The sequence below is a fragment of the Syngnathoides biaculeatus genome, chromosome 16 (genome assembly GCF_019802595.1).
Source record: "Syngnathoides biaculeatus isolate LvHL_M chromosome 16, ASM1980259v1, whole genome shotgun sequence".
Classification (NCBI taxonomy): Eukaryota; Metazoa; Chordata; class Actinopteri; order Syngnathiformes; family Syngnathidae; genus Syngnathoides; species Syngnathoides biaculeatus.
This window is the reverse complement of record NC_084655.1, coordinates 9,816,348-9,834,164: the sequence shown is the minus strand read 5'-3', so window position 1 is coordinate 9,834,164 and position 17,817 is coordinate 9,816,348. Positions and strand designations below refer to the sequence as shown.

Sequence of the window (17,817 nt, the reverse complement as noted above, 5' to 3'; positions counted from 1 at the left end):
CACTCACATATACAACTTACATTAAATTGTATTAATTTATTTGCAACTGTCTTGGAGGAAACATGAAAGGCTTGGGCATTAATTCAAAATAACCAATCAAAATATAATCAAATGTAATTATACAGGGGAATGTAGGAGGGGGTGTCGGAGTCAGTGTTGGGGGGGGTACTGTATTAATAAAATTAACTTTTTGAATTGACTTCTAAACAATATCTGCTTTGTGGGGGTAAAAACTAAAAAGGATGGCAACTCACAGAGATCATGTTGTTTTATTATAATACATTATCAATAAACAATCAGTCTCACGCACAAGGAAGCTGTAAAGCTACTATAGATTGAAGAATAGCGTCCTTCCTCATGTAATACTTCGGTTTTGATGAACGGCTCTTCATTCTACACTTTTTTTTTTACTTCCAGCGACCACCCACCTTCCCTTTGCCGTGTACCTTTTTACTGTAACACACAAAGAAAAGATATTGAAGTAGAAAGACACCTGAAAAATGCCAATAAGTAGCTTTATTTTGTAAAAAAAAACAAATGGGACTCACAATTTCTGAGCGTGTTGAATTCTGTTAAGCAGCACAATAATCTGCATGTAGTAGATTTAAAAAAAAAAAAAAAAAAAAAAAAAAAAAGCAAAAATGCTCTCATTAGGACAACTGTAAAAACAATGATATTCTTGTACACCAGGACTCAATAAGGTTTTACTATGGGCCATATATTTTATGAAGGGTGGGGGTGTATGGTTAAAGTAGCCAATACAACAAAAAAAGAGAAAAGAAACAAAAATGCAAGCGTGAGGAGAAAAGTACAAATATTTAAATGTGCATTAATGAATTACAACTATCAAGTTGGCCTTAACGTTTGTCAGTTTGCACCAGCTTTGTTTTGGTTGTCATGGTAACGAAAGCCAAAGACTCAGTATTTGCATGAGACAGAACTTGGAATCACGGTGTGATGAAGTGAATGCTAAGTGTTCTGCAATTCTTTATTTTTTTTTAATGCATTTTGGACCAAAATGAGATCCGAGACCTTTGTTTCAGGACACCTGGGATCTTTGAGAAATTATTGCACATCTCCTTTAAAACTGTAAGATTGTACATTTTAATTTCATGTTTCAAGTGTATTCTATTAAATTAAATCATATGCTGCACATTGATAAAGAGCTAATAACGCGGTCCATGAAAAGCATCAACTCACCTCATATTTCTGGTGTTTCATATGCTCCATGTAGTCGAATTTCTCAGACTCCAGCTGGTAGATCCAGTTCCACAACTCCTGGGCTCGTTGTCTTTTGTGTGTGTGTGGGGGGGGGGGGGGGGCATGAAGAGAAAAAGCATTTGAGCTTCCAAAAGGAATATTCCTATATGCCACGATCCCTTGGTTTTGGTGCTTGGACTGCAGGATTCATGTCATATTTATGAACATGTTTCTTTCTATCCCTAATCAAATGTGGTTAAACCTGCACAACATCCATTAAAAAAAAAAAAAAAAAAAAAAAACAGTTCACGGGTGTGAACGTGAGTGTGGATGCTTGTTAGTCTATTGCGCCCTGTGATTGACGGATGATAAATATACAGTAATATTAAAGTGCAATGCATCACCTTAGGCCATCCTCCCTCATGCTTTCAATGCCGAGTGGCTGACGCCTGTCGGCCAGCGTCTTCTTCTTGACTTCTCTGCCAGTCATACGCTTGCCCTTCCTCGACTCGGCCTAGGACGCACACACACAAGCCCCGATTCAGCGGCTGCAACCTTATTTCCTTCAGATCGCTGGGAGTAGCAAGACCTTGGCCAGGAAGCCTCCAAAATTGGCCCCCATGCCAGATAGTACTTTCTTCTTCTTGGCTTCATCGTCAGCCTTTTTCTTGGCCTCTTCCTCCTCTTTCCTCTGACGTTCCTCCTGGCAAAAAAAAAAAAGAAAGAATCATGAGGGGAAACTCATGTATGTCCTGTCGTGTTCTCTTAACCTTGATGAAGTAAACAATACAGTTTGGTAAATCATTTATATGAAAAACAAACATTACCGCAATCCTGTTTTGTCTGTCCTTCTCCTTCTCAGCTCGGACTCTTTGGATTTCTGCACGTTCTGACCGACGGCGTTCCTGATGGATACATAATACAGAATGTGCTTTTACTGAAGTGTTTTGTCAAGTTAGAACATGTAAACTGTGTCAAACAGTATCCATTGGCATTATATTTCTGTCCATATTCTGTATTAATGTATTCAATGAAAAAATGAATAAATCAACTGGTCCAAGTTTTGACCCCAAACAATGTTTTATGTGCCTTACAATTCTCTCCTTTAGCCCAATCAGCTCCTCTTCATCCTTCTTCCTCTGTTCAAAGTGAACGTCAATCAGCGTGTGGAGTTCCAGCATGTCTTTCTCCATTCGCTTTCTGTGGATGTCCTGGTGGAACCAATGAATTAATGATGCTAACAGCACTTGTTTGCGACTTTTCCCTTCCAGCCATGATGCAAATAAACAGTTATAAAAGTCTTCTTACGTCAAAATCGACTCTGTCACCCTCTGGAATCTTTGGTGGGGCAATTTGAGGCACCATTGGTCTGGAGGAAAGGAGAAAACACAAAACTTGAATCGAGCGTCCATGCTATGAGATTCACTGAGGAAGACGCCCAGTGGACCTGAAAGTACTTAGCAGGTCCCCTTGAAATCTTGGTTTACAGTCATAAAAGTGTCATTTTCTTCATTTGAACTGGCAGAGCTCAAGAGGGGACCGGTCGGGGATGGGATGCAAATACACCGACAGTACTGGCGTCTGAGAGTACTACAACCCGTGAACTCTCATCTGCTGTTTAACCAAAGATAAATGTCTGTTTTGATATTTTACAAACGCTGCAGAAACATTCCAAATGTATGCCTTGATGTCTGTGTCCGTGTGTCAACTGAACTGGCGCAGCTGCAAGATTTTCTGAACCGTTTGTCTTGATTTGACTCCAAGCAGCATGAAATGCGATTTAAACCATAAGCAGTTGATTTGACAAAATTAAAATATGAACAAATGAAGAGTTTGTTTTCAAAACGAGACATAGGCCTTTTTTTTTTCAGATTTACGAAACTCGCGCCAAAATTATCCAGCTCTGAATGGATAATTTTGGCGCGAGTTTCGTAAATCTGAAAAAATGCCTATGTCTCGTTTTGAAAACAAACTCTTCAAATATGTGCTTGACCTGTGACTAGACAGTCCAAAGGTGGGAATATTTTATTTTAGGACAAGATGTTTACACCACTTGTGAAATTGTAGACTAGATTCAAGCTGATGTATGTGGTGTTCTCCAGGTTTCTCTGTTCTTTTGGTTCCTCGCCTGGTTCTTGTTAGCAGCTCGACCATTTTGTTTTTTTATTTTTCACAAACCTTTCTTTCTCCTTTTTGCGATTAGTGTTACTTTCTTTCTTTAGTTAGACCCCATTATGCATTTCCCTCTAGATGTCATTAAATATTCTATGTAATGCCACAAATGGCTGTGTTTTGTGTGGGTTGAGGTTAACTATGAACCTCTGGGAGTCAAAGTTTCATAAAATGTAGCAACCTTCAGATTACAAGACAAAAGACAAGAAGGTTTCTCGTCACTTTCCCCTCAATATTATACACTTAAAAAGTGATATGGTGTCCCTTTAAGAGACAGATAGTTTGATTTTAATGATTAAAGCATAAATCGGGCTAAGATGGAAGTGGACGTAGCTGTTTACCTTCCTTCTTATCTTTACTCAAAAGAATTACATTTTTAGTTAACCCTTATATAAAACCTGAGAACAGTTGAGAACACAAGAGACAAAAAAAACGTAGAGTAAAGATGTTGGTTTTTCCGACAGACTGGGATTTAGATTCAAAGTGGGCCCTCACTTTCACCTGGTTTTGTTTTTATTTGATTGTGCGATGGAGTGTTGCTGTGTGCTTACACAATCACAGCAAAATCCACTTTATCGGGTTCCACATAAAAAAACAGAACAAACGCCTCCCACATGGATCTCAGGCAGAGTACGTAGAGGCCATTAAAAGTATTTGTGACCATTCTAATAATATTTATGTGCTATTGAAGTAGGTGATGCAGAGTCACAATGGCAACAGTTCCCTATTGGAATCAAAGGTAACCACCATTTTTTTTTTTTTCTAGTGTAGGTACCCTGCTTGAGTAAAACAGAAAAACAGAGTAAGCTCAAAAACCACTTACTTTGGTTTAGGACGTTCCTCCTCTGTTGGGGGAAAAAAAAAAGATGTAAGAGGATCAGAAATACAGCGGTAAATATTAATGATTAGACAAGATGATCAATATGAAGAAATATAAAATATAAGCCTCTGCAAATGTGAACTAAAGTAATACGAATGTATAGTTATGATATAATTTGTAGACTTGACGAGGATGTAACTGGGTCGCATGGTAGTGAAACTGGTTAGAGTGCTGGCCACACAGTTCTGAGGATTGGGGTTCAAAACCCGGCCCTCCCTGTGTGGGGTTTGCATGTTCTCCCCGTGGCTGCGTGGGTTTTCTTCGGGCACTCCGGTTTCCTCCCACCACCCACCTCAGACAACAGTTGCACTCACAATCACACCGAGGCACAATTTAGAGAGTCTAATTGATGCATGTTTTAGGAATGTGGGAGGAAACCGGAGTGCCCGGAAGAACATGCAAACTCCACACAAGGAGGAGTGGGATTTGAACTCCGGTCCTCAGAACTGTGAAGCCAAAAGCTCCTCCACCGCGCTGCCAGCAAAAATACCATTGCTCCTCAATACAATTAAAAAAAAAAAAAAAGACACATTGTAACTAAACAAATCCTGATACTGGAAAATTCAAATTAAGCACAATTACAAAGTACTGGCAAGTTATTATCTCCCACCACTGGTGGCTTGAACTTCTTTTACACAGTATATAAGTATCTAATTTTGATTTAACACATAACGGCCTAACATTACCCGTTTCATCCTCGTACACTGGCTGCTCCTCCTCCTCCTCTTCATGCTGGTGCTCGTACTCCTCCTCCTCCTCCTCTTCCTCCTCTTGCTGGTGTGGCTGCTCCTCCTCCTCCTCCTCTTCTACCTCTGGACAAAAAGCGATTTACATCGCTTGCTAGCAAAATATTCTTACAGTCGATGATTCCATCAATTAATCACATAAAATATTTTGCTTTCCAGTTTATTGAAAAATCACAATACAATAAAGAAAGCAAAGCAAATCTATTTGTATGGCATATTTCAAACACAAGGTAACCTAACCTACTCTACATGATTAAAAGCATAAGAAACAGTTTATAAACATTTAAACATTCATCCATCCATCCATTTTCTGAACTAGTTATCCTTGCTCAGGTTGCAGGTGAAAAATAAAAATACAATTAAAGCAACATACAGTGCAAGAAAGATCATTTAAAAGTGCAAATGCTCTTGAGTTTTTCCATGTATTCAGTGCCCAGCCCACAGAGACCAGTAGCAGAACTTTAAAATCTATTCTGAAGCTGACTGAAAGCCAGTGTAAAGACTTTAGTATTAGAGTGATAAGCTCTGACCTCTTTGTTGCGGTCAGAACCTGAGTTGCAGCATTCTGAACGAGCTGCAGCTGTTTAATGCTCTTTTTAGGGAGCCAAGTCAGAAGACCATTACAGTAGTCAAGTCTACCTGAGATAAAAGCGTGGATGAATTTCTCCTAGTCGCTTGACACATGTAAGCCTTCACTCTGAACATGTATTAAACTGGTTAGTATTTTTCCATGAATTGATTACGATACAGTTACTGGCTTGGTGTGTAAGATGTCAGGAAAAAGGGTGGGGGAAGGTTGAACATTGTATTCCAAAGTAAAAAGCTCATGTTTGCAAATGTGTTATCTTGCTGAAACACAAACGCTAATTTGTCTACTTTTATAAAGGACTACAGAAATCGGAGAAAATTTTATATTGAGAGGCAGAAATCTCAGGGTTTGGACAAGTTTTAGTTCATGTCTTCAAACTAAATCAGGTATCTAAACAGTTGTTGATTAATTTGATGTTCGATTATTTGTTCATGACTCGATTCATTGCAACAGCCCTAAACACATTATATACACAACTGGACTGGGCTACGAATAGCATAAATCTGTTGATAATTAACGCCGCTGAAAAAAAAAAAAAATTTAACTCCCCCAAAAATCTTGAATTAAAAAAGAAAAAACAAACAACAAAAAAATATATACATTGAAAATAACTGGGGAAAATTAAAATTTTTTTATTCATTTTTAACCTGAAACAAGATGAATTTCCGAATGGCCAATGGTGTCTATGCAGTGGTCCAATTTACATTCATACATACTAAAATGCTTTCGATACGTTTAAGAGTTTAAGAGAGCTGCATGATCAGACCCTCAGCAAGTTACCCTCCTCTGCCTGGTCTCTAGAAAAAAGAACAAAGAAAGAAGATTTACCAAAATATAACATACAATCATCGCAATCCTGATTGCTTGTCAGAAAGAGGAAGAGACTGGATACTCACTCGTATTCCTCTTCTATGTCAGACATGGCTGAAAGGAAGACACGAGATCATGAATGCAGAAGGGGTCAGAAAAACTCAGTAAAGGGTCAAGTTTCTTTAAAAAGATACAAATAAGAGCAAGTGACAACATATGTGCACCATATTGGCAAAATGACAAAATGCACTTAAAAAAATGGTAAGGATTTTTCAGTTTAGTTACAAGCACTGCATTTGCACCGTAAATGACTATTTTTTTATTTCATTATTAGCCTTATTTCAGCTAAATGAACAACTACAATAACCTATGGCCCAAATGATCCAATGGAATAAAAATAAATAAATAACCTGCTCAGATGGTTGGAGCCCAACAAAGTTTTTTTTGTTTGTTTTATTAAAATCTGAAAGAAGTACCATATAAAGGTTTGCAAGAGACCCGACCAGGTCGATGACAGCAATAATTTTTTTTTTTAAAAAGCAACAAAATGGAATTTCACTGTTGTTAAGTGCAATGCTGGATCATTTGTTCTTGAAGATCTTATTCGAAGTATGTATCACAGGTTTTAGGTCCCTTTAAATACACGGAAAGATAACACATGGCGAGATGCTTCTGGTTATAAATTGTGTGCCTGAGCTGTCGCAGCCGTGACATAAAACAAAGCGTGCTGACGCCTTCCTGGCAAAGGATGCTGGGGGATTGATGGAAGAACAACAGGTGAGAATGTCACAACGGTTAAACAAAGAGAGGTAGAGTTTCCCTCCTCTTGTTTCCAAAATTGCTCACACTTTGTGGTTGAGCCCAATTTTTTCTCTGTCATGCTCTTTGTTAAAAATCTTCAGTGATTTAGTCACACTTGCAGGCTTCATAACGTTAAAAGAAGGCGAGATGACACATGCTTTTGTCAGCATCGATGTCGGAAGCTGTCCGTACCGGCTAAAAGGAGAAAGGGAGTGGTAGGCTTGATAAAGCAGGGGATTTAGGGAGCGTCAAGTTCGAGCAGGCAAAAAAGCGCCTGCCGGCCTTAGGTGGGCTAATTTTAGTCAAGGACACCATGTGTCTTTTAAAGTTTCCCCACAATTGTTATCGTACGCACGATGACATCATGAACGGACAAGCGGTGAAACGCATTTAAACGTCACCCAAATTCCATCCGTTGCTATAATATGCTGTGATGCATTCATCATCCACAAAGAATCCCTTGTCAGCGCAAGTGCTGAAGTTACAGGAAGAATGAGAGGAGATAAGGAACAATAGTAAGTCGAAAGAGAAGATCAATGTTCCCCTGTTCAAAGAAATTAGATGAGGAATATTTTTTGGAGGTTTATTGGTACAGTACAATTGGTGTGGAAATATTTGATTGAGAGCGCACCTCCTGTGCATATTCCTCTTCAAATCACTCTACTGATAGTCAATCGGATTAAGGTCTGGACTCCATCTTCTTCTGCTGAAGCCATTCATTTGCAGACTTGGACACGTGCTCTGGGTAATGTCACGCAGGAAGGAAGATAAAGTTTCTTTTCATCTTTCCAGACAACTTTTCTTCTCATCAGTATCGGAGGCATATGTCATTCTTAGTAATGCCGCTGTTGTGACGCATTTTCTGCACTTGATGATGACTGTCTTCACTGTGTTCCAGTGCTCTGGAAATTCTTTTTGTACCCTTCTTCTGATAACTTTGAACAATGACATCCCTCTGCTGCTATGAAAGCTTTCTACAAGGTGTGACTATTAAAAAAAAAAAAAAAAAAAAAAAAAAGCCTACTAGAACATTTGGTCAGGGTCAATCAGAGGCATTTTAAATGATGGCAGGTGTGTGCTGACTACCATAAACTGGAGTTTGAATGTGATTCGTCAATTCGGAACAGAGCCAGATATCCAATTATAAAAGGGTGTGCACACTTGTGCAAATGTAATGTCGAAGTTTAGTTTTACATTCCTTTGTAGAAGACTTTTCCCACTACAAATGTAAAGGAAAAGGTTTTCTATCATCATCATCAGTAAACTTACTTTTATACAAAGAGTTGCACTGCATCGTAAAACATTGTCTGTCAAGTCAATAAAGGTTAAAAGGTAATCAGAAAACTAATTTGATGATTCAGTGCAAACACACACTCGAAAACTTTAGTAGCTGTCAAACATTTAAGAGCTCACAGGCACAAGACAAAGAGGTGCTAACTAGTAAACGCTGTCGGTGGAAGTGGATAATTCAGGAAGGGTAGGGGCCAATTGCAATTTAAAGCACTCATAAATAGATAACGGGTTACAAGTCTTCTTTTGTCCTTTGCCATGTCATATTTAGATTAGGTAAGTACAAAAAAAAAAAGAGATATTGGACAAATACGCAACAAAGTAAAACAAACCGACCTGTATGAAGGTGTGGGATCAGTTGACACGCACAAGCAGGAGTGTGACTATGTTGCTAAGAAGGGGAGTTTTATAGCAAGGGGGAAACAATCTGTGTGCATGCATTCAATGAGTATGATGCAAAAAATAGCAGGTGCGACCACGGGTGGATTAGGCGGCCGCAAAATGAGCGCCCCCGGGGATTAAGGGGAACAGCGCGGCGCTGACCTCACAGGACAAATGGAGGCTCGTGGCGCAGGACAGGTGGGGCGGGAATGACTTGAAATGAAAGCAGGCAGGACACAAACACGGCAGAAGTGCCATCCATCAGTGATATTTATACATATAATTTACAGTATGTACAAAAGTCTCTCTAAGATTTGGGGTATATTCATAAAGAATTTTTTTTTATAGAGAATGCCCTTATTTGTTTGACCAGCTGTTTTGTTAGCTAGCAGTTTTGAACTTTCATTTTTCTTGAAAAAAAGTTTCCAGATCATGTGAAGTCTTACAAAGTGCAAGTTTGAAATCTCCTAAAAGGTACAATTAATTTGACTTGTTGCAATATTTCGACCAATCTTCCTCCTTTAGTTTCGGTTTCGGATTATGTGACGGCGGATAAAAGCCGAAGCCCGGCTGACTCACACAAGTTCATCCCGTCAAAGCATTCGTTAGTCACGCTCAATTATGTAATTATTGTAGCCTAAAGTAGGCTTAATTGCAAATCAACCACAGAATTTGTTTCATTGCATCCTAATCCACAAATGATTTATCGGAGCTCCGAATGAGTTAGCACCCGCAACTGAGCCAGGAAAGTCTAAGGAAGGGACAACGTGCGGAACCATTGGCGGGTCTACTGTATTGCAGGTTTCCATCTGCGCTGATCCATTTGGGAAGCGTGAAGCAACAATATTGCTCGTTATTGCACTCGGAGGTCAACAAATGACTGGATCTTATTTTGTAAATGTGTGCCAATTGCTGTTACCTTACATCAGTGTTGATAATTATGAGACCAATAACAAACAATTCAAATGTAAAGAAAAATATGAACATGAAGCATTTTATTTTTAAAAAGATTTTTCTTCAATTGGGGTTTGCCCTCAGCATTTTTGTCCAAGTAAAAGAATACAAAAACAAAGCCCATGTACAGTATAATCACCCAAAAAAAGAAATGAATGCATTGCAGCTCTCCACTTTTGATTAAAATTCTCACTTAATCTCATTATTTCTTTTGCAAGCTCGTGAACATAACACACATACATCAAGTGAGGCCCCGTAGCTCAGTGGTTAGAGCACTGGTTTGGTAAACCAGGGGTTGTGGGTTTGTATCCCACTGGGGCCTCCACTCCCTGAGAAGGGTTGCGTCAGGAAGGGCATCGGGCGTTTTTAAAAAAAAAAAAAAAAAAAAAAAAATTTGTGCCAAACATATATATGCTTTCATCTGAGATGACCCGCTGTGGTGACCCCGAAAGGGACAAGACGAAAGAAACACACACCAAGGAGTCAACATTATGTTCATTTGCTGCAATATGCTCAAAGGTTGGCTTTGCAAAACTAACAATGCAGACTTTTTTTCATTAACAATGTCAAAATGTGGCTGGTCAGTGTAAATGAAATTCATTTGTCACACAGTATATCCCAGACATAATTGTAACAATGAAATATTAACATAAGCATTAACTTAACTGGTGCTCACAAGTTATCAAACTCAAGGCCCGAGGACCACATCAGTCCCACTACATCATTGTATGCGGCCCATGAAAGAAAATCATTTTCTTCAACTTCCATGATTCTTGCCAAGATGTGTACAAACATTTTAAATTCTCATAAGGAATAAATAATCATATTTAGCTATCGAAAGCATTTTCCGCACCAAGTCCCTCTTTATGTTAACTAAGCAAGCAAGACAGTTATGGTTATTTTGTGACAAACTATTTTTAGAATATCTAACAATGAACAGTTAGCGCCAAGATGTTTGTTTTTGTGCAAGCACTTGTCATGTTCATTCTCAGTTAATAAGGTTCTCTGAAAGGTACTTTGGGCATATAAGCAGGCGAAGTTATGTTTATAAATATATCGTACACATTTTAAAAAGCTTCTTTTTATTGCTCCTAGGTAAAAGTGGGTGGCGACTATGCAATACAGTAATAGGGAAATCCGGATTCTGGGGTGACTGACAACGGGTGAGAACCGATGCTCTCCAGTCACTTCATTCACTAAGCGGAGAGTCAGCATGATTTTCACAGCATCTTGACGATTGAGTGGCGCTAACGTCTTTTGTTTCAAGATGACGCCACAGGCAGAGTGACTGTGAGGATCTGAGAGACACAAAGAACAAAACCAAATTGGCTCAGGATTTCAATCAAAGCAAATAACTGATAATCTGCTTGACATTTTAATGTATATATTTATTTAGTAGTGATTAAAAATTATCTCAGTAAATAATTGGTCGGTGGATTTATTTGAAAAAAGGGTGAATTTCGGATATTCGGTTAACAAGATATTAAAAAAATGTAATAATCATTTAATTAATATAAATTAATCAAATAGAAAATGACAGAATTATTCATTTTTTTATAAATATTTTAGCTTTTTACATTTTTTAACTACCCTATTTATAAGTGACCTAACCCATCGGTTTGTTTAAAAAAAAAAAAGAAAAACAAATGTGGTTCTTTAGCACAAAGTTTTGCCCATCCCCGGGTTATCTTCTACCATCACAGACAAACTTGTATGATAGTTGAGAATGTAAAATGTGACTTGAAAATTGCCCTTAAAGTTTAAAGTCAAAGTATGTATCAATGTTTATATGTTTGATTTTTGCTAACAGGACACACTGGTTGCATCACTATGCAAAACACATGATCACAAGTGTCCAACGCTTGTTGTTGTTGTTTTTTTTTTTTTGTTTACTTTGCAGGTCCTGAGTTTCAGATCCGGCGTTTTGCTGTCTGTACCTGAGTGCTGCGGTTGTATTGCGCCACGCTTGTCTCCTGATCAACGAGGAAGGGATGGAAGATGTCAAGAGAGTAAAGCGAAGGCCGGGCTGTCAACACGAGGCGATCCTCGCCAACATCAAGGACCAGCGAGCGCGACGACACCTGCGGAAGTGACAGCTGAAGCTTAGACTTCCAGCCGGATGAGGGCGGTCGTCCCGGTAACACCAACGAGCTACTACGGTGAATCGGTTCAAAGGTGCAACTTTTAAAAAGGAATATAAATCCTGATCTCCTTATGTTGTTAATGTTGCTACTTGGCATTTTTTTAACCAACAAGAAACTTGATTGGCAGCGGAGTGCCTGTTAAGGCATTTATGTGTGTTTATGCCTTTATGGCAAATGTTTAGAGGGGAAATCCAGTGCTTGCATTAACAATGTATCCAATAGGTCATGTAATATGTACCCTATTTTGACAATGTGATGCGAAATCCTCATTTAAAAGTGTTTTGAGAAGATTTTTATCGACAATTACAAATTTTCAGGGATACTGCCATTTTTGCGAGTTACATGACCTACGTGGGCATATGTGACTTTTACCGTGCTGTTCCAAACGCTGGAATACATGGGACACCATTATGCTTTGAGATTTGAACCTGTGGCTGGAGTTAATGTTGAATATTCGGATGGTTCTTGGGGCGGAATGACGCGGAGTCTGACTACTTGAAGGCCTACACGCAACATAAGTGCCTAAACAAAGCCCCCCAGAAGCTCAGGACCAGCAGCCGCGGATGGTTCTTCGGATGGGAATGTCTGACGAGTTAGCTCCGGGCCTTTAGCCGAGCTTTCAGGCGGCGGCGGCCTTTAGCTGAGCTTCGGTGGTGGCGGAGGCCTTTAGCCGAGCTTTGGCGTCCAGAGTTAACGGCCTCCACCGCCTTGAAGCTCAGCTCGAGGCCCGCCGCCGCCACTTCGTTAGCTCAGCTAAAGGCCTCCCCGGACGTTGAAGTTCGGCTCGCGGCCTGCCGCCGGAGCTCGTGGCCCGCCTTCGGTGGCGGCGGAGGCCTTTAGCCTCCTAGCTTCCGCATCCGGGGCTAACGGCCTCCACCGCCGGGAACCCCGACTTGCGGCCGCCGCCGGAGTTCGCTCGTCACACTCCGTGTCATTCCTGTCGGAAGAACCATCCGTGGCTGCCGGCGTGGAGCTCCCGGGGGCCTTTGTTTACGCACTTACGCCGCACGTCGGCCTCCGCGCCATTCCCCCCGAAGAACCATCCGAATATTCAACATTAATTACAGCCACAGGTATGAAAGTATTCCTCCGTTTTCTCGATCAACCGATACTGCTATTTCTTCATCAGATGAGGATAAGTCCGAGAAATCAGCACTGGGCATAATGCTGTCCCATGTAATCGAGTGTTTGGAACGGCACGTAACACGTCACATACGCTCACGTACATCATATGACTCGCGAAAATGGCAGCGCCCCTGAAAATTGGTAATTGTTGACAAAAATCTTCTCAAAACAATATTAAATCAAAGAGTATTTAGCATCACATTGTCAAAATACAAATTGCAGGATCTATTGGATACACTGTTCATCCAAGGCACTGGATTTCTCCTTTAAGATGTATTTATTATGCTCCAATATCACTGTATCAGTGGCATAAAAAATTTACTATTTGTTTCTGTTGCGCTTTTTTTTTTTTTAATGAATCTCTCACCACACCAGGCAACTTGATTTCTGCAATGAGGTACTCGGGGACACCAGAAGGGGGCTCCACATACAAGGTGAAGTCTGGCCTGAGGAAATTCAATAAGATGAGGCCCAGTGGCGACGGGCCACTTACACAAACAAGCTAAACTGAAAGAGTGTTAAAATAAATTAGTAATTGAACATTTCTAAAAACGAAGTTACCGTTTTGCTTCTGATGTGGAGATGTCCCTGTAAAAGAAGGGAGAAATGTCAAATGTCTTCCTGGTTCTGACAGTTTACATAGGCTGTTAAAAACTAAATAAAAGCAAGATGTTATATGAGCAGCTTGCCAACTTTCTCATCATTGCGACCTACCGGGGTTGCAGCTCTTGAATAACTGGCTTGCTTTTGGTGCGAATGTTCTGCTCACTGACTGAGCCCAAGAACTTCCTGTTCTTCAGCACCTTCCATTCTGGGAAAAGACAAAAACCACACATTTTGTAGCAGTTTGGACTACAAAATAAGGAAAAGGGACACTTACCTCTACTAAGATCCATGTTGTATTTGTTCTCTAAACCTTCCAAAGACACCATGATAACAAACTGCTGGAACAGCGGTTCCTTCTACAAGACACATATAGGTAAATATATAAACCTATACCGGTATAGACAAACATTTCGGCACAAGTATAGAATATATTATTTAGTATAAGCAGTCAGGCATTAATTGTAGTTTGCAGTGATCCGCACTGTGCATCATCCAGAGAAAAATATTTTCCACTTAAGTTGTTCAGTTGAAATAACTTGTATTAGGTCATGAGGGTGTACGTACATATTAGTGTAAACAATGGACTGTAACGTGAGGGGTGATTTGGTGTTCAGTCATTCGAAAATTGCAATTGTCTAATTGGAGCGAGACGTCACTTTTGATGTCACCATTTAAAGGATTAAATAATCAGTGTGTGATTGACAATTCCAGAAATATGATACTCTAGATTTGATTTGCTTACTCACCATTTCACTCTTATCTCTTGTATTTCAATCAAGTTCACCCCACAAAGTTGGACTATATACAATTTCACTGTGTATGTTTTCTAATTTATGTCAAAATATATATACCTCTACCGAGGCAGATTAGGAAATTAGTTAATTATTGTTATGAACAGTGGAAGAAAAAAAAGCAACGAACATACCTGACATTTTTGGAAAAATTCCTGGTTGATGACCACATCATAGGCTGTGCAACCCTGAGAATCTGACATGAACTTTAAATTTAAGTGATACATCATAAGAATATAGTATGGTTCTTATTTGTTAAAAAAAAGTAGTATAATAATATAAACAGTGGGAATGCAAAATTATGTTTTCCACAGTTACAGTTGGATATAAAAAGTACACATGATGCCTGGTATTAGTGGTATGGGGTTTTGGGGGGGATTGGAGGGGGTGTCAATCCAATTCCCAGCATTTCTGTGACCTATAAAACTCACTACAAAATATTTTAAACAGGGGAAGTAAAAATAAAACAACTGCAATAATGTGGCTGACCATGCATGTTCACCGTCTATAGACTAAGGGTTAAGAATGCAGCTGGTTATGTTTGTAAATATCTCCAATTTCTTACTGTTGTCCACTTCAGTGTGTGGCTCCCCGAGGCTCATGGGAACTCTGTAGCCACTGGGATCCTCGGATTGCAGCAAGTCCAAAAGTTTCTCTCTGGAGATCTCCGGTGGTGATGGAACCATGTTTGACTGACAGATGTTGACGAAGACCTTCTGCTTGCCCGGTTCTGACGTCGTCTTCACACATATCCCTGAGAGGACGGACAAATTATTTTTGTTTTGTCTTATATTTGTGTCACTTGGTCAAATTTATGTTGCGAAAATACTCACCGGGTTGCGGTCGAATCACTTTTGAATCTGGATTTGCGGTCTGCATAGTTCCTAATGTCTACAATTAAAAATATGCTAATAATTTGCAAATCCACTAGGAGGATTTAACACATTCCATGAATTAAAAGAGTCGCTGTGAAATTACCTGTGATAACAGCTGCTCATACAGATCTTCTTGCTGCTGTAACTCCATCTCAGAGTTGAGGAGTGTCGAGTCAGTTGCCATGGTTTTAGGGTCAAATTAAACAATGATGCTGTGTCCCAATTGGTCACTTGCAGTTGCTGACCTAAATCAGTAAATGTTGCACCACATATGAGATATATGCTGTAATCACCTCGGCATGAGTATTCTGGAGCATGTGCTGATAAATATCAAAAATCAGAACTGTGATAAGAGTGACGGACCAACAATAATGCAAACACTAAGGACTTTAAATTATCCGAAAGTGAGTCCAAATGGTTGCTTGTTTTTACTATGTACCTTGCAACTGTATGGCAACCAGTTGAGAATGTTCCCCACCTCTTGCCCAAATACAGCTGGGATAGGCTCCAGTATGCCACCAACCCTAGTGAGAATAAGCGATATGGAAAAAGAATGAATGATTGATGGAATCTTTCTCAGCCAGTTAGGGGAACATCTGTTTTGTGTACTGTAGTCACAAAATCTCTCATTTAATGTTATTATTCATTATCCCTGCAATAACTGTGGGCATCATTCTGGAAGGAATCTTGCCTCATTGTGTTCACTGCTCTCATGATAAAAAGGATCAAAGCCAAAAATGACTTTTCACATTGAGCTTGTTCAAGAGTAATCAAGGCCTAAACTAAACATACCAAAAACAAATGTGGTGTATAATCATCATTCAGGAAATTGGGAATATCATTTATTAAAGAAGCAGAAGCTACTAGAATACAGTGTTTTATTATTGTGTCACACTTATGATACGTTGTTGAACGCCAATTAAGTATTTGAAAAAATTCATTTTTTAAACGTGGTGTGGTTAAAACTTGGCTAGCAAACAGCACGTTGCCACAACAGAGCAGTCGGCTAGTAGACTTTAGCGAAATATCACCGCCTATCTAATGGAATCAAGCAGCTCAGCCAGAGGTTACAAACAAACACTTCCTTATTGTGGTCGAGGTTGACCTGCAAATACAGGACAATGACAACAGCTATGTACATACCTTTCTTTAACAGAACTTGTTTATATACGTTAGACTTTTGTGGCACCGGAAGTACGAATATTTCCGAGGTAGATTTCCTTCAGAATAAAAGCGTTGAGCAAAATTACTCAATTTGTGCTACTCGGCTACTTCTTCTTCTTCTTCTTTTCCTTTCGGCTTGTCCCGTTAGGGGTCGCCACAGCGTGTCATCTTTTGCCATCTTAGCCTATCTCCTGCATCTTCCTCTCTAACCCCAACTGCCCTCATGTCTTCCCTCACCACATCCATAAACCTTCTCTTTGGTCTTCCTCTCGCTCTTTTGCCTGGGAGCTCCATCCTCAGCATCCTTCTACCAATATACTCACTCTCTCGCCTCTGAACATGTCCAAACCATCGAAGTCTGCTCTCTCGAATCTTGTCTCCAAAACATCCAGCTTTGGCTGTCCCTCTAATGAGCTCACTTCTAATCCTATCCAACCTGGTCACTCCGAGCGAGAACCTCAACATCTTCATTTCTGCCACCCCAGTTCTGCTTCCTGTTGTTTCTTCAGTGCCACCGTCTCTAATCCGTACATCATGGCCGGCCTCACCACTGTTTTGTAAACTTTGCCCTTCATCCTAGCAGACACTCTTCTGTCACATAACACACCAGACACCTTTCGCCAGCTGTTCCAACCTGCTTGGACCCGTTTCTTCACTTCCTGACCACACTCTCCATTGCTCTGTATTGTTGACCCCAAGTATTTGAAGTCGTCCACCCTCGCTATCTCTTCTCCCTGTAGCCTCACTCTTCCCCCTCTACTTTTCTCATTCACGCACATATATTCTGTTTTACTTCGGCTAATCTTCATTCCTCTCCTTTCCAGTGCATGTCTCCATCTTTCCAATTGTTCCTCTGCATGCTCCCTGCTTTCACTGCATATCACAAAATCATCTGCGAACATCATGGTCCAAGGGGATTCCAGTCTAACCTCATCTGTCAGCCTATCCATTACCACTGCAAACAGGAAGGGGCTCAGAGCTGATCCCTGATGCAGTCCCACCTCCACCTTAAATTCCTCTGTCACACCTAAGGCACACCTCACCATTGTTCTGCTGCCATCATACATGTCCTGTACTATTTTAACATACTTCTCTGCCACACTAGACTTACGCATGCAGTACCACAGTTCCTCTCTTGGTACTCCGACATTGGATTTCTCTAGGTCTACAAAAACACAATGTAGCTCCTTCTGACCTTCTCTGTACTTTTCCACGAGCATCCTAAAGGCAAATAATGCATCTGTGGTACTCTTTCTAGGCATGAAACCATACTGTTGCTCGCAGATACT

At 40.1% G+C, this 17,817-nt stretch overlaps 2 protein-coding genes across 4 annotated transcripts; both read right to left on the bottom strand.

The window, feature by feature from the left end:
• Positions 1 to 250: 250 nt before the first annotated feature.
• On the bottom strand, positions 251 to 8,934 carry tnnt1 (troponin T type 1 (skeletal, slow)). Its single transcript, XM_061846631.1, has 13 exons — positions 8,825 to 8,934; positions 6,484 to 6,511; positions 6,368 to 6,384; positions 4,939 to 5,064; positions 4,196 to 4,217; positions 2,509 to 2,569; positions 2,295 to 2,411; positions 2,028 to 2,105; positions 1,790 to 1,903; positions 1,605 to 1,714; positions 1,201 to 1,291; positions 549 to 589; positions 251 to 453 (listed from the first exon to the last, which is right to left on the bottom strand). Exons 2-13 carry the CDS (start codon positions 6,507 to 6,509, stop codon positions 408 to 410), a joined length of 849 nt encoding a protein of 282 aa, XP_061702615.1. The 5' UTR covers positions 6,510 to 6,511; positions 8,825 to 8,934; the 3' UTR covers positions 251 to 407.
• A 915-nt stretch (positions 8,935 to 9,849) lies between these two features.
• pih1d1 (PIH1 domain containing 1) lies at positions 9,850 to 16,625 on the bottom strand. 3 transcript variants are annotated; one of them, XR_009798835.1, is made up of 12 exons: positions 16,508 to 16,625; positions 15,804 to 15,888; positions 15,468 to 15,609; positions 15,323 to 15,380; positions 15,055 to 15,243; positions 14,624 to 14,685; positions 13,973 to 14,054; positions 13,807 to 13,903; positions 13,654 to 13,680; positions 13,465 to 13,538; positions 11,761 to 11,904; positions 9,850 to 11,121 (listed from the first exon to the last, which is right to left on the bottom strand). XR_009798835.1 is itself a non-coding variant. In XM_061846629.1 (12 exons), the coding sequence occupies exons 3-12, from the start codon at positions 15,546 to 15,548 to the stop codon at positions 11,086 to 11,088; spliced, it is 855 nt and encodes a 284-aa protein (XP_061702613.1). In that variant the 5' UTR covers positions 15,549 to 15,609; positions 15,804 to 15,888; positions 16,508 to 16,623; the 3' UTR covers positions 9,850 to 11,085. The 3 variants fall into 3 exon arrangements, 2 of the variants coding, with proteins under 2 accessions (XP_061702613.1, XP_061702614.1); XM_061846629.1 differs by having other exon boundaries at positions 13,460 to 13,538; positions 16,508 to 16,623; XM_061846630.1 differs by having other exon boundaries at positions 13,460 to 13,538; positions 15,843 to 15,888; positions 16,508 to 16,575.
• Between the last annotated feature and the right edge of the window lie 1,192 nt (positions 16,626 to 17,817).

What these genes read in the sequence shown, in the direction of transcription:
- tnnt1 (XM_061846631.1), bottom strand. Translation starts at nt 6,509, where the DNA reads ATGTCTGACATAGAAGAGGAATACGA. An exon ending in TTGGGCTAAAGGAGAGAATT is followed by an intron (nt 2,106 to 2,294) that starts GTAAGGCACATA and finishes TGTATCCATCAG; the next exon opens with GAACGCCGTCGGTCAGAACG. An exon ending in ATGAGGGAGGATGGCCTAAG is followed by an intron (nt 1,292 to 1,604) that starts GTGATGCATTGC and finishes CACACACAAAAG; the next exon opens with ACAACGAGCCCAGGAGTTGT.
- pih1d1 (XM_061846629.1), bottom strand. Translation starts at nt 15,548, where the DNA reads ATGGCAACTGACTCGACACTCCTCAACTCTGAGATGGAGTTACAGCAG. An exon ending in AGTGATTCGACCGCAACCCG is followed by an intron (nt 15,244 to 15,322) that starts GTGAGTATTTTC and finishes CCGTCCTCTCAG; the next exon opens with GGATATGTGTGAAGACGACG. An exon ending in AATTTTTCCAAAAATGTCAG is followed by an intron (nt 14,055 to 14,623) that starts GTATGTTCGTTG and finishes TGTGTCTTGTAG; the next exon opens with AAGGAACCGCTGTTCCAGCA.